We start from the raw sequence: 15,097 nt of genomic DNA, 5'->3' as shown, positions 1-15,097 counted from the left end.
TACATATCTATACCATTCACCTTCGATAATGATGTACGAGAGCCTATCATTGACGGATTTGAAACTTTTAACCGAATGTATGATGCTTTTGCTTACGAGAAATCCGGTGCCTAGAGATCCCCCACTCCCGGCCCCGTACAGGTACGTGAAGTTACCCGATGCTAGTACTCCGCCATCTGGCCACCGCGATTCCTGTATTGCTACCAAATCTAGATTGTACCTATCAGCTTCCTTTACGAGTTCTCTAAACGCACCTGCTCTGTATAGACTGCGAACATTCCAAGTTCCGACCCTTAAGTCCCTTTTGGTTCGGATTTGATTTTTTTGAGCCATGATGTTATGTTAAACCCGCGCGCTTCGGATCCTGTTCCGATCGCAGGTGAGTCCACCGTTCTAGAGGTGATAACCCCCTAAGAACTAAGTATGAGAGCTTTCCGACTTTGACGAGGACAGTGTCAATTCGTCGTCAGACACACTACGGTTTCATTCTCGCATCCTAACGCCCCCCTGCAAGGCAGCGCGCCTTCGCTGGCATCGTTACCGCGTAAGACCAGGTGACGAATCATTCTACACATCCCCTTTCGGGGCAGTTGTCATCGCTCCCGCATCCTCCTCGGCAGCAGGATTTAGGCCCATTTTTGTAATGTGTGATGAAAGAGATAGATTGAGAGATAAGAGATAATGTGAAGTGTTTTTGTTGTTGTGGTGCTTGCGTAGTGTTTCTAGATGAATGCGTTCGACAGTGTGGGCTCATCACACCCACGCCTGTTCCTATCGGCTGTCCGCGGCTGCTTATTCAATTTATTCGCAGCTAACCTCTTTCTCAGGGGCTGTTCCTCTATCCGCAACCTAAGGACGCGCTGTGTAGTGGTGATAGGCACCCACCCGTCCAGACCCGCTTAGGGTAGCGGCATTGTAACAGTTTTCTCGTTTGCTTAAAACTAATAATGTCATTGACTGACGTTCGACCTATATGGAAATTCCTAACATATATACAATTATTCGCGCCCCGATCCTCATTTACCTCCTCCTCCTCCGCTCCCTCCTCCTCCTCTGCGTCTATAATATCGAATTCGTGATTTTCCATCATCTCTAAAACAGAGTCGAAATTTATTTTTTGACTATTCTCATAGTTGAGTCGGATGCCCTTTAGTTTACACGTATCAAAGGTTTCGCCTTTGCGTGCACGCACTAAGAGCCTTCTCCGTACTCTTCCAGTTCATCCGTTAATTGGCTTAGCAGAGACCCGGTTTCTGGTTCGTACTCATCACGCTCACCCTTTGATACGTATATGACGGAATCGGTATCATAATATGCTCAAAATTTCACAACACGTTCTGCATAAGGGAAAAAGTAACCGATTATGCAGACGATACGGTAACACAGGATGAAAGAGTTTACGCGGCGGTAGAATCGTATATTTAACTAAGCCCTCAACACGGTCAAAACGTTCAAAATTAGGCCCAGTTAGTTTGAGACAGTCGGTGCTGTTATATACGCGCGGGTGTTTTATCGGAAACTTGCCTATTTTACAAATAAAGGGGTATAAAGGGCAAACATCGACATATTTTATTTTTTCACCCGGTTCGACTTTGTATAAGGTCCCAATGTTACCCGTGCGACCACCGTGAAAAGCATCTCGCGGATTGAGAATTTCATTATGAGCGATCGGGTGATTTTCAATTAAGCGCTTAAAAGCGTTTAAAGTAGCTATATTTGAATTAAAGTCATGCTCCCACATTTGAACTAAAATAAAACCATTTGATCTTATTTTGTGACGTGGCGATCTCCGCAAACAAATTTTCTTTTGTTTACGGCCCCCTTATCCGCGCCACTATTATTTATATTCCTCCGGATCCCGGCCTGGATCTCAGAGGGGGGGGGGGGGGCGCTAGATCAACCCGAATCGGGGTAATCGGGAATGTCGGAATAATGAGTCAATTTAATTACGCTCGAAACTCTCTCTTTATTTCGGTCTCCAAAGTTTACAAGATTCCGCCGCGCAACAACACTTCGCTCTCCCTATCCTTCTCTCTCTCTCTCTCTCTCTCTCTCTCTCTCTCTCACACGCTCAAACGATCGCCGCTCGCGAAGTCGGTAACTTTGAGCGCTACCTCTCCGTGCACGGAGAGCGGCTCACGCTCGCCCGAAATGCCTCCCCTCTCGCACCCGCTCGCCAACACAAAGCGGACCCGGCTTCTCGGAATTGACGCCGCGCGCTTCTCGCCTGTCAACGCCCGCGATTTTTCCCTGAATTCTCGGGAACGATTTGCGTTTTCCCTCTCGCCTTGTTCTCGTCTTCTATTCGCGCTTTCCCGCGACTCTCTATTCTCTCACTCACTCTCTCAATCACTCTTCCTCTCTCTAACACACACACTCTAACCCCCGATCACTTTCTCGTTCCCCGCACTCACCACTTTCTCTCACCTCCTGGCCGCTCCTGAGTAAGAACACTTACACTCGTCTCGTAGCCTCTTACACCTGGGTGGGCTTTCCCCTCGGCCTCGTTCGTCGTCTTCCTCCGCAACTCTCGCTCTCTCTCTCGTCTTCTTCCTCAGCAACTCTCGCTCTCTCTCTCGTCTTCTTCCTTAGCAACGTGACGATCTTTCCTTAGACCCTCGCAGCTCTCGACCACTTCCTCTGCTTGGCTCTTTCCCGTAGCTCTCTCTCCACACACCCTCACGCAACACACACCGCGCTCTTCCACTCCCGGTAGACCCGCTCAGCGAGGATCTCCGCGAGATCCTCGAGCCTCACGTCTAAGTCCGTCGAAGAATGGCAATTCGAGGTAGTCGCTTCACACCCCGGATAGATGCACCAGAATTAATCCTCGGTTCACGGAAAACGATAAACTTAGACAATGGGAAAACAACTTGAAAACGCGTCCGTCTCGACTCGATGCTAGCTGCGGAATCCCGCGCTGCGCGTCTCGAGTCGCGCGCTCAGTCCCACTCTCCGCTCGCGACCAATCAGCGCGCTCTCCCCTTGGGCCGCAACGTCGGCCGACGAGCCTCGCAGATCGCTGCGAGATTGAAATCGCGCTGTTTCTGCGGGCTTGCCCCTTCCCTCGCTGACCTCGCTCACGTCTCACTCACTCACTCTCTCTCTCACACACACGGATAAGTCGCAGCAGAGCTACACTTCGGGCCCGCGACACTCTTTTCCGGAATCCTCTCCCCTCGCTGGTCTTCTGCAAACTCTTGACTGATCCTCGCTTGTCGGCGATTCCCTCGAATTTCCTTGTCCTCATGTTGACGTTCCTTCTCTTCTCCACTCGCACAAAAACCAAGAAAATCGCGATTAATAATTGCGAAAAACAATTATTATTTACCCGATAAAGAGCGGTTTTGCGACGGATAGCAGATCGGACAGCCATGAAAATAACATCCATGAAACTGGCACACTGTACCGGTTTCTAGATTTTGAAGATCCGGTAAAAACCCGTCGACTTTTATACGACCCAAAAGGGTGTACTCTCGTCCACGCCCGGCATGAATGATTTCCCTGCCTACCTGCTGCTCAACCCATAACAACCATTCTACGGCCTTTTGACTATGTCTATCGACGCGCACATAACCGTTTACTTGTTCAGACCGCACGTCTCGCTCGCAGCGACAGACGCCGCGCAAGACCAGCACATCGTGGGGCCCACAACGAGTCGCTGACGACGACGCCGAAGATCGACGACGAGCGCACCGCTCCGGATTCCACACCCATCGCCAGCAGCCGATCACCATCGTCTAGCACGTCACCAAGCGGCTCTGCTGCGTCCAGCAAGCCGTCCCTGCCAGCAGCGGAGTATCCTCCCGACGTCGACGCGCATAGCTGATTGTCGCCCTGGCAGCAGCAGTCCACCACGAAGCGTCACCTTCAACCGCATCCTCGGCACCGACGTCCTGTCACATCAGGTACCCGAGGATGTTCAGCGAAGGACGCCTTTCAACGCCGACAACCAAGGCCATCCCTGAGGGTGACCTTCTCACTCCTCAGGCCTTCCGCTAACGACACCTGGACGCTGCGCATCAACCTCCGGACGAGGACACTGCAGCCCAGGCTGACATCTTTTTTTACAACTCGGCATCACCGGCTATAGGCTTCTGCGGACATACTTCTGGGCCCAAGTCCTTCCATCCAATAAGGACCTGGCGACTCTGGCCCACCACCATCACCATCGTCCGCACCCTCGCTTCATCCGGGCTCAGCAGCCCTCATCAGCACAGGCGCCAAGTCACGCATCCGCAGCCTTCCTTCCAGGCAGGGCCTCCTCTACAGGAACCTCATCATTGTTCCTCGGGAACTCCGCCCTTGTCACTGGTGAGGGAGTAGCTGTGGCGGTCCCCTTCTACCACCACATGCGACCCGACGCGCCGCCTAGCGGAGCACCACGACGTGGCGAGCGCGAGGGGAGCTAAGAAGCTTTGTCACTTTCGTGAATCAGTTACGGCCTGGCCGCCGGGTCGAACAGACCTAGACATCTTGTACATAAATAATTACAGTCTAGTCACAATCAGCTCTCAGCATTGTCTTTATTCTTTGTACCTGGTCCGTTCGCCTTTCCCTACCGTATCTCCTATTAGGGAGCGTAGAAGATAGAGAGACCTAGTCATCCTCAACTCTCTAAAGATGCAAGAGGAGATCATCAGTTCTTCGCAGTTGCTGAATGAGGACACAAGCTTCTTGAGTCTGTTATAAGACTCGATTTGTGCCCGTCCTCTTCTTTCTGATGGAATATAGTTTGGCTTTGAATAATTTTCTCAGCCATGGATAATTACTTTGACGCGGCGGCGTTTTTGTCGTCGAACCCAAATTTGCCGCCAGTATCAACTTTACTTGAATACACCTACCCGAATTTCTCGTAAGTTTTTTTTCGTCAAATAATCATATATTTGCTAATATAAATATATTTTGTTGATGTTGAACTTTTTATTTTACAGAATGCCTTATCATGAGAGCCAAGACTCCTTTTATTACAATGACGCACAGACAAATGCAGTCGCTCCGGACGATCGTAGTAAAAAGTCCGGATACACCGAAGCCAACGCGCAGTACAGAGAACAAGAAGTCACGTCAAAAGCTGTACCCGCAATAGAGCCGATGACAAATGAAGCGCCAACGATTTCAACTAATCCAGACGATTTTTCCGGAGAACTAAATTTTCAACTTTTCATCAACCGTGACGAGTGCTATAAAAAATCTTTTGTGGTAAGTTTAAATTTAGAAATTCTAAATCAGCAACTATCGCGTATCACTCAAAATACTAATATTGAAACCATTTTTTTCTCTCCACAGTATTCAAAGCAACTCCGCAAAGTGTTCCTAAGTATGAATAAGGTGCTGCCAGTGCAATTTTCTTGGCAAAATAGCTCGTTCAACCTGCGTGTCCGAGCGTGCATGATCTTTCAGGCTAGTCATAGTCGCGATAAACCAGTCCAACGCTGCCGAGCCCACAAGGCAATCGACTTGGAAGAAAATAATCACGTCGAATCACTGCCAATGAAATTTACGTTTAGGACCTACCAACGAGGTAGCTTGTACCAAGAAGATACAAATAATGGATTTTTATCGATTGTAACGCCTACAGGACTGCTGAATCCTGGCCGTGATTACTTCCAAATAGACTACGTTTTCTATTGCAATACCAGCTGCGTTACTGGCATCAACAGGAGAGCGACATTTTTGGTTTTTACACTCGAGAACGAAAATGGATTCGTCTATGGAAGACAATCACTTTTAATACAAATTTGCTGTTGTCCGAAAAGAGATGCGAAAAAGGAAGAGAATAAAACGTCGAGTCCCCGTGACAAGCGAAAAATCAATAGAGTCAAAAAAGTAGAAAAGCCGGATCTTTATCCAGTACCACGGCCGCATTGTATATCGAGGTCACAGCAGTCGTCATCGAAATTGCCACAGACGATGAAAAAGTTGCCACAACGAACGACGAACTATCCACAGCCAGCGTTCAGATTGCCGCAGTCAATTGCACACTTGCCACAATACATATCAGGCTTACAGCAGTCATCAACAAGCCTGCCGCAACCATCGATAAATTTGCCGCAGCCAACGGAAAATTTTCCACAGCTAGTGATCAGATCGTCGCAGCCAATGGCAAACTTTCCACAATATATACCAAATTTACAGCAGACATCGGCGAGCTTGCCGGAGCCAAGGTCAGATGCACCGCACTCAACGCTCAGATCGTCGCAGTCAACGTCAAACTTTCCGCAATATATGCCAAGTGTACACCAGCCGTCAACGAACTTGCCACAACGAATAATGAACTGGTCAGAGCCAACAGAAAATTCGCCACAATATACACTAAACTATCAAGAACCATCAACGAGCTTTCAACAATCAATGATGAATTTGCCAGAGTCAACGGCAAAGTGGCCACAGCCAACTATCAGCTTGCCGCAGCTCACGAACGACGTGTCAAATTCAACATCAACGATGTCTAACGATAAGATTGTTGAACAGTTCAATATGAATTTACTAGTTTATGGAGGCGAAAATTCCTTGGCTATAATGACATTCTCTTATAAGATGATGTTAAGAGAGGCATACGAAAGCAATGATTTTGCAAGGTATCGAGAGGTGCTCGATAACACAAAGCAAAGGATTGAAGAGCTGCAAAGGGAAATCTTGCAAAGAGATGCAGACTCATCGTTGTAATAAGATTTGGGTTCGTGTATGTATGTATATATGTATATATTGTGAAAATATTCGTGAATGTAAATATAAGGTTTATACGCATATGTATATAAAATTAGAATAGTGTAATAAAATTTAAATTTAAAATCAAAATCATTGTCTCTGCGATTAATCTTGTTTAAAATTTCCATTCCTCTTATAATCCAAATTTCATAAAATTAAACCAGCCCCTTGCATCAATGATTGGCCATATTAACCGAAGAACAAAATAAGTTAGTTCAATATTTCAAAACCAAATACGTCAAATTATCTATTTTCATCAACACTCAAAATCTCGCAGAATTAAACGCGCTCATCAGTTTAAAAGCCCGCCAACCCACGTTTTTTCCGTTGCCAAACGAACATTTTCAAAATAAGTACTTATCTTATATAGCTGAACTGGCAACGCTAGTCGACAGTCGTGGAAATATGATACTCAAGTATGTACATACATTCAGTTGCGATTATCGTTCGAACCTTCGTGACATACGCATCGCTCTCTCGGCCTGCAGTGCTCCCTTCGCCATCCCTCTGGAACTGCCTGTCCTTCTTCTTCTGCTTTTAACTCGCCGCTGAAGCAGAATTGAGCTCGATCTTTTGGATGTTTCGACGACCTCACAACTTTCGAAAGTGAAATTTTGCTGTGGTATAATCCTGCATTTTTGGAGGTACTACTGGACAACCGGGCAGAGCGTGGACTGCCGATATCGACCAAGGACTTTTTGCTCTAAGTACCTGTGAACTTTATCAACACGGATTATCGGCTCAGCATAATCTTTACGAGTATATCTCATTTAATAATTTGTATAATAATAAGAATTGCATCTATTTATCTTATACATTCCCGAAATTCTATTTTCTCTTGTATGGCTTTTTCTACGCCGTTAAATTGACTATAACTGGGTTGACGACATATCATCTTTTGCTCTTTCAAATTACTGTACAAACGAAGCTTTTTTTCAAAACTATCTTCGATAGTTTCAGGGTTTTTCTGAAATTCTTGAGTGTGATTCTCTAACGTATTTTCAGCAACATTCTCTCTAAACTTACTCTTCACACTTTGATAAGATTTCTCCATTGATGTCATCTTCATAGCTCTTTCAACATCTGTGTCATTAATATTCTCTTCTTCATGGTCTTTAAGAAGATTATGTAAGACTTAATCAGGTCCTAAGATATTTTCCACTACGGTATCAATGTCATCTATCTCAGAAGAAGAATCTTTCAATATTTTCTCATACTTTTCAATTATATTTTTATAAAATTCCATGAACTGAGCATTAACGTTTTCAGGCATCTGGAAAATATATAATTTGACAGTAAAACATTCTATGGAATATATTTTTTTAATTATTTGAGACAGATCATGTTCTCACCTCTAGGTCACTTTCATGATTGTGCGAACATATGAGTTTTTTAACAATGTAATAGGCTTTCTTGACTGGCTTTTGTAATCGCATAGTAAATGGACAGTTGGTTTTCTGACTTCTGAGTAAGAAAAACGTTTATCGTAGCGTAAACGAAAAACGTAATCCAGCGTGCAGCGTAGTCTCACTGCACGCTGGATTAGCCACGAATGCTTTGAGAAACGGACAGAGACTGCTCGAGGATCTATGTACCGCTAACGCGCAGTATAGAGAACAAGAAGTCACGTCAAAAGCTGTACCCGCAATAAAGCCGATGACAAATGAAGCGCCAACGATTTCAACTAATCCAGACGATTTTTTCGGTGAACTAAATTTTCAACTTTTCATAAACCGTGACGAGTGCTATAAAAAATCTTTTGTGGTAAGTTTAAATTTAGAAATTCTAAATCAGCAACTATCGCGTATCACTCAAAATACTAATATTGAAACCATTTTTTTCTCTCCACAGTATTCAAAGCAACTCCGCAAAGTGTTCCTAAGTATGAATAAGGTGCTGCCAGTGCAATTTTCTTGGCAAAATAGCTCGAGCAAGCCCAGGCAGACAGGTAGGGGAGGTAAAGGAGGGGAGGGTGGCGCCATGTCTCGTCGGGGAAAGTCTAGTTGGGTCTCGCGGTGGGGGGTGATGACGCAAGAGCGAGTGGGTCCCGGCAGGGCCCCTGGAGTGGGGATAGTGGCGGTTAAGAAGGGTCTTGGACGGTGTATAGTACTTTTTTTGTTAGTGTGTCATTATATGCTAAAATGGATACTTGTTTTATGCACCCGTGGACTATGATTTACGCTGGTCCTACCTCCGCAGGTAAAACAGTGTTTGTACAGAGATTTTTAAAGCATCTTGATGTGTTGGCTAATGTGAAGTTTGATAGAATAATATTTTATTATAGTGGATAGCAAGAAAGTTATAGAGTGAAAAATGTAGAGATTGAATTTCGTGAAGGATTACCGCGGAACGAGGACTATTCGAACGATCCCGGAAAACGAAAATTGTTAATAATAGATGATTTGATGCGTGACACGTGAAGCATCGTAGAGCGACTTCTGGAAATTCGAGCGCGTAGGGACACGCGCTCAAGCGTTGTTCGACGTATAGGTTTTCGATTTTTTTTTCCTTATTCTAGCGTGTGCCTTCACTGACCATTCAGCAATATGGACGCTTAGTGGAGCAGTGGAACAACCAGACTGAACATCTCCAGGATTTATGATCAGATATTTCGCTTTTGATTAAATCCAAATATGCTTCTCATCCCGAGTGTCAGTTACGCATGGAGAAAATCGTCACGCGCTGTGACAATCTCTGTGAGTTATTCTATAAGTTAGATGCAGGCCACAAGGAAGCTGAAAGGGAGAAATTCCAGGGGTTGAGTTTCTATTTCAGGGTAGCCACGTACGTCCGAACCAACGAAGATAGGCAGAGCAAGGCTTCCGGTAATGAGACTATCGTTCCATTGGGGCATTCGAATCTTCTCGACATTTCTCGTTTCTCGGTGTTGCCGCCTATTGCTTTGCCGAAATTTGATGGTCGTCTGGATAAGTGGAACGTTTTTAAAACGACTTTCAGGAACGAGATGCTGCGACTGAACATCGACAACATCACTGAGGAAGCTTGGCGGCTTTTAGGTACGCAGTACAAGCATGTTCGGCTTATCGCTGCTTTTCATATCGACGCAATTCTCGCTTATCCCGTTCTGACCGAGGCTTCTCATCGATCGTCAAAGGACATGGAGACTTCGGTTCGACAGCATTTGGCTGATTTGAAAACCCTCAATACCGTTCCTCCTGATTACGTCGTGACCCGTGCTCTCGAACGAGCTTTGCCGACCAACATCAAGGACAAATGGATCAAGAAGACGTCCATCGACACGATTCCCGATCTCGAGTCGTTTTTTAGGTTTTTGCAGGAAACTAGCCACTACTCGTATGCTCAGGAAGAAGAGGCTAAGGACAAGGCGCCAGCTAAACGGACAACAGCGCAGAACGAGAAAGGAACCAAGTTCCAGCGGGGTATCCGGCAAGCTCAAGCGCTTGTAACAAGTTCCTCCATTTCTTGTTATTACTGCAGCGGTGAGCATACGATCTATCGGTGCTCCGCGTTCACTGCGTTGTCCGTTCAGCAACGGTGGGATGCTGTAAGGACGAAAAAATTATGTAGGAAGTGCTTGCGATCCCACGAAGACAAATGCGAAGCCCGCAATTGCAAAAAATGCGATAAGGAGCACAATACGCTCTTGCACGAAGATCAGAAGTCAGATTCCTCTGCCAAAAAGCCATGACTGGGCGTAGGAGTCCTTAGTACCGTGTCCAAGGCTCTCCAGTCTCAGCTCATGATGAGCGCTGTTGTTATAGTTAAAGATGCCAATGGGGCATAAATTGAGGCTCGCGCGCTCCTGGACACGTGTGCGAATGCGAATTTTATGACCGTAGATTTAGCCAACCGATTGCGTCTCCCTACTCGACCACCTTGCTCGATTCCGATCGGAGAAATTAACGATCTGCGAACTACCACGAAACACTGCATCGATGCCCAATTCAAAGCGATACATGCGGAATTTAGCAAGCGTTTAACGTTCCTCACCGTTCCCAACATAACTAGCGTCACTCTTGAAGAACCGTTTCCTCGCGAATCGATTAAGCTACCCAAGAACATTAGGTTAGCCGATCCTCAGTTCCATCTCCCTCGACAAGTCGACATTTTAATTGGTTCTGGAGCAATGTTGTCCATGCTCTCTATAGGTCAGGTTAACTTGTTTAGGAAAGGAAGTGTGTTATATCTTCAAAAGACTCAGCTGGGGTGGGTGATCGTTGGTGGTATTGATACCGATAAGATTTCCAAGGTGTCGTGTCATCTGTCTCAGTTGGAAAAGCAGCTGGTTCGATTTTGGTCTTTGGAGGAATGCTCTAGTCCGATTGAGCAGGCTGACGACAGCTTAGAATGCGAGAGATGGTATGACGACACCACTGTTCGGCTGTCTGACGGGCGTTACATGGTGAGATTGCCATTTCGAAAGAAGGACCCGGAACTAGGGGACTCGAGGGCGCAAGCTCTCAAGCGGTTCCGGGGATTGGAACGGCGATGCAACCGTGTACCCGGCATGATGGAAGAATTCAGTCGTTTTTTTCAGGAATATCTCGATTTAGATCACATGTCTGTGGTAGTCTCCGAGAATGACTCGGAATATCATCTTCCATTTTTGATAGTCGTAAAGATCTTAAGCCTTACTACCAAGTTTCGAGTCGTTTTCGACGCATCCGCTAAGTCGTCATTAGGTGTTTCTTTGAACAATTTGCTGCAATACGTAGGGCCTACGATTCAGGATAAACTTTACGTTCATCTAGTAAGGTTTCGATCACATAGATATGTGCTAATCGGCGACATAGAAAAGATGTATCGTCAGATACTTATCCATCCCGATGATCGCCGATACCAACGTATCTTCTGGTATCGTGACGGTAAACTACAGGTTTACTAGTTAAATACCGTCACGTTCGATGTATCTTCTGCCCCCTATCTTACGATTCGAACGATTCATAGGCTTGCGAATGACGAAAGCGCGCAGTATCCCCGAGCGGCCGAGATTCTTAGAAAAGACATGTATGTGGACGATCTTCTGACGGACTCAGACTCTCTAGACGATATCTTGAAGGCGCGTGATGAGATAATCACCGTCCTGAAGCGTGGTGGATTTAACATCCGGCAATGGGCCTCTAATCACAACCATGCATTAGATAACTTAGATGAGAAGGTTCTGAGCCAGGCACCAGGTGACGAAACAAACACGGTCTTGAAGACGTTAGGCGTTACATGGGCTTCAAAACGCGACGAGTTGGCTATCGTAGTCAAACTCATGGATGTCCCCCCTAACGTAACTAAACGCATAATCTTGTCGGAAATTGCGAAGATTTTTAACCCGATAGGTTTAGTAGGACCAGTATGTCTGCACGCGAAGTGGATCATGCAGGAATGTTGGAAAGAGAAAATTTCTTGGGACGAATCAGTTCCACAAAATTTGTTTACGCTTTGGATGGATTTCGCGAGTCAGCTGTCATCTCTCTTCAGCGTTTCCGCACCACGCCACGTAGTTTGCGTTAATCCCTCGCGAATAGAGATTGACGGGTTCAGCGACACGAGCAAGAAAGGCTATGGCACTTGCCTTTACGCTAGATCCACCGATAGAAACGGGAAGATCACAGTGCGATTGGTCTGCTCGAAATCTAGAGTCGCCCCTTTGAAAGAGCAGACTATCCCTCGTTTAGAGTTGTGCGGTGCAGTGACTCTTGTAAGACTTCTCATAGAAACTCTTCCAGCTTTAGAATTTTCAATTGACCGGATCGTTCTATGGTTCGATTCCACCATAGTCTTACACTGGTTACGTAAGTCCCCACAAGACCTCAAACTATTCGAAGCGAACCGCGTTCGCGAAATTCAGGAATTAGTGGAACGCGCTAGTTGGAGATATGTCCCGACTCAGCACAACCCGGCTGACGCTTTATCCCGCGGACAACTCCCGAAAGAATTCCTGCGAAATGATACGTGGTTTACCGGGCTACTCTGGCTACGGCATACGGAGGCCTCATGGCCCGCGAACATCGTCGAATCGACTCCGGTTTGAAAAAAGGAGTTTGTCTTCTGGTCGACAGTAATAAGGATCGCATGTTCCTACCGCGCTTCTCAAAGCACCGCATGTTGCTTAACGTCGTAACGATATGCTTACGATGGCTTCCTTCGGGGCGACCATTCCGAGGAAAACCCATCACGGTCGAGGAAAAACGAGACGCCGAAACCCGCGTGTTTCGAATTATTCAGCACGACGCGTTCTCCGATTCAATTGCATGCTTAACGAAGGGTACTAAGGTGAAGGGGTCACATATCGCGGCACTTAATCCGTGTTTAGACGCGAATGGAGTTATACGCGTGGGAGGACGTCTGAAGAACGCAGACATCCCTATAGCCAGTAAGAACCCCATACTGCTACCTTCAAGGAATCACGTCTCAGATTTGATTATCCGGGAAGCTCACGAGTCGAATTACCACTCCGGTGTTCAAAGCACTCTTTTCTATCTGCGACAACGTTTTTGGTTGATCGATGCTAAAAATCAGGTTCGTCATGTCATTCGCAAATGTGTCACGTGTATAAGACACAAACCCACTCCGCTTCACTGCAAGATGGCAGATCTCCTGACCGCTAGGGTCACCGAGTCTCACGCTTTTTCTCACGTAGGCGTAGATTTTTTCGGCCCCATTTCCATTAAAGAGAAAAAGCGGTGTAATCGAACAACCCTTAAGGCGTACGGGTGCGTTTTCGTCTGTATGGCTACAAAGGCAGTAACCATAGAAATAACCAGCGACTTGACCACCGAACGTTTTCTAGGCGCGTTCGCTCGATTTATAGCACGTAGAGGTATTCCCCAGCACGTTTAGTCCGACAACGGGACTAATTTCGTTGGTGCAAACAATCAGCTTAGGGAACTCTTCGCACTCATCAATTCAGAGGAGTTCAAGTCTAAAGTAAATGCCAAGGCTCTCTCTTTAGATATCCAATATCACTTTAATCCGCCCTTATCTCCACATTTCGGGGGTTTGTGAGAGGCCGCGGTAAAGTCATTAAAGCATCACTTTAAACGCGTAGTGGGTGGGCAACTTCTTACCTTCGTGGAATTCTATACACTCGCGATAGAAATCGAAGCGATTTTGAATTCCCGACCTCTCTGGTCGATCTCTGCCGACCCCAACGACCCGACAGCATTAACCCCAGCGCATATTCTAATAGGTAGGCCTCTTACAGTTCTACCCAGTGCTGATCTGACTTCCATTCCAGATAACCAACTATCCGTTTGGAAGTTCATCACCAAGGCCCGACAGGACTTCTGGAAGCGGTGCCATTTGGAGTATCTCCACGAGCTCCAGCAGCGTCAACAATGGCATGACTCTACTGGAGAACTGCGCAAAGGGATGATCGTCATCCTAATCGACAAGGCTTAACCTTGCACGCAGTGGCAGCTGGCGGTCGTTCAAGAGGTGCACCCGGGGACCGACGGACTCGCCCGACTCGCCACCGTTCGAACTTCTCGAGGAACATTGAAGCGGAACATCACTCAGCTGTATCCACTTCCCACGTCTTCAACGGAAGAAGCTGATTGAACACACACATTCACACACATACACACTCAATCGCAAGTTCCGCTTTCGAACAACACCCTCTCGAACGACGATTTCGTTTGCTCGCATTACTCGCAACGGGGGGAGGATGTTCCGTCGAGACCCGAGGAGAAGATGGTGTCGTGAACATGGTGTCGAGCGAACTCCGCGAGGTCGACGCAGAACCCGTGGCGCCATCTCTCGTGCTCGAGTTGAGTAATCTACGTGGCGACTTGCTGCGCTCGCCAACAGCGCCGCCAGCCTCGAGTCGCGCGCGGTCGGACGAGCGCCGAGACAGTTTTCGATCTCGATTCTCGAACGCCAAGCAGTTGACAGCTCGTGCTGCCTTTAGCTAGCGACGAATCGAACGACTTCTCACTTGCGATCTCGCTCTTCCGTACGTCCGCCGAGTGTTGTGGTGCTGGTGCTTCAGCTAATCTCTCTCTCTCTCTCTCTCTCTCTCTCTCTCTCTCTCTCTCTCTCTCTCTCTTTCTCTCTTTCTCTCTTTCTCTCTCGTCCTCTCTTGGTTTCTCTCATTTTCTCTCTATCACTGCTTGCACGCCGCGATTAGCTTCAAAAAACAAGAACGAGCGGGAATCCACGCCTAAGGGGCTTCCCGCGCGACAATTCACATCTACTCCTATAACTAAACGTTGGAATGAATCACGGTTGCAATGACATAATAATGATGCAAGAAATTGAGAAACAATATTTTGATCCGGGGCATGCGGTTGGCTTTACAGGAGCGAGAAATTTAATAAGTGCGAATAAGAAAAAGATACCAGCTTCTTGCTTCTTCTTGGAACAAGAAGTCTCTTCTCTCTCTTTCAGCCTTTCTTTGTCTCTCCTCCTG

The 15,097-nt window shown here is 46.7% G+C and overlaps 1 protein-coding gene across 1 annotated transcript; it reads left to right on the top strand.

The window, feature by feature from the left end:
* Positions 1-1,974: 1,974 nt before the first annotated feature.
* LOC116416024 (cellular tumor antigen p53-like) lies at positions 1,975-6,827 on the top strand. Its single transcript, XM_031922324.1, has 3 exons — positions 1,975-4,855; positions 4,935-5,202; positions 5,290-6,827. Exons 1-3 carry the CDS (start codon positions 4,761-4,763, stop codon positions 6,667-6,669), a joined length of 1,743 nt encoding a protein of 580 aa, XP_031778184.1. The 5' UTR covers positions 1,975-4,760; the 3' UTR covers positions 6,670-6,827.
* The last annotated feature ends 8,270 nt before the right edge of the window (positions 6,828-15,097 follow it).

This window comes from Nasonia vitripennis, chromosome 1 (genome assembly GCF_009193385.2).
Source record: "Nasonia vitripennis strain AsymCx chromosome 1, Nvit_psr_1.1, whole genome shotgun sequence".
NCBI classification, from domain to species: domain Eukaryota; kingdom Metazoa; phylum Arthropoda; class Insecta; order Hymenoptera; family Pteromalidae; genus Nasonia; species Nasonia vitripennis.
Note: the sequence above shows the minus strand (reverse complement) of the source record. Positions and strands in the feature narration are given on the sequence as shown.

What these genes read in the sequence shown, in the direction of transcription:
- LOC116416024 (XM_031922324.1), top strand. Translation starts at nt 4,761, where the DNA reads ATGGATAATTACTTTGACGCGGCGGCGTTTTTGTCGTCGAACCCAAAT. An exon ending in TACACCTACCCGAATTTCTC is followed by an intron (nt 4,856 to 4,934) that starts GTAAGTTTTTTT and finishes TTTATTTTACAG; the next exon opens with AATGCCTTATCATGAGAGCC. An exon ending in GCTATAAAAAATCTTTTGTG is followed by an intron (nt 5,203 to 5,289) that starts GTAAGTTTAAAT and finishes TTCTCTCCACAG; the next exon opens with TATTCAAAGCAACTCCGCAA.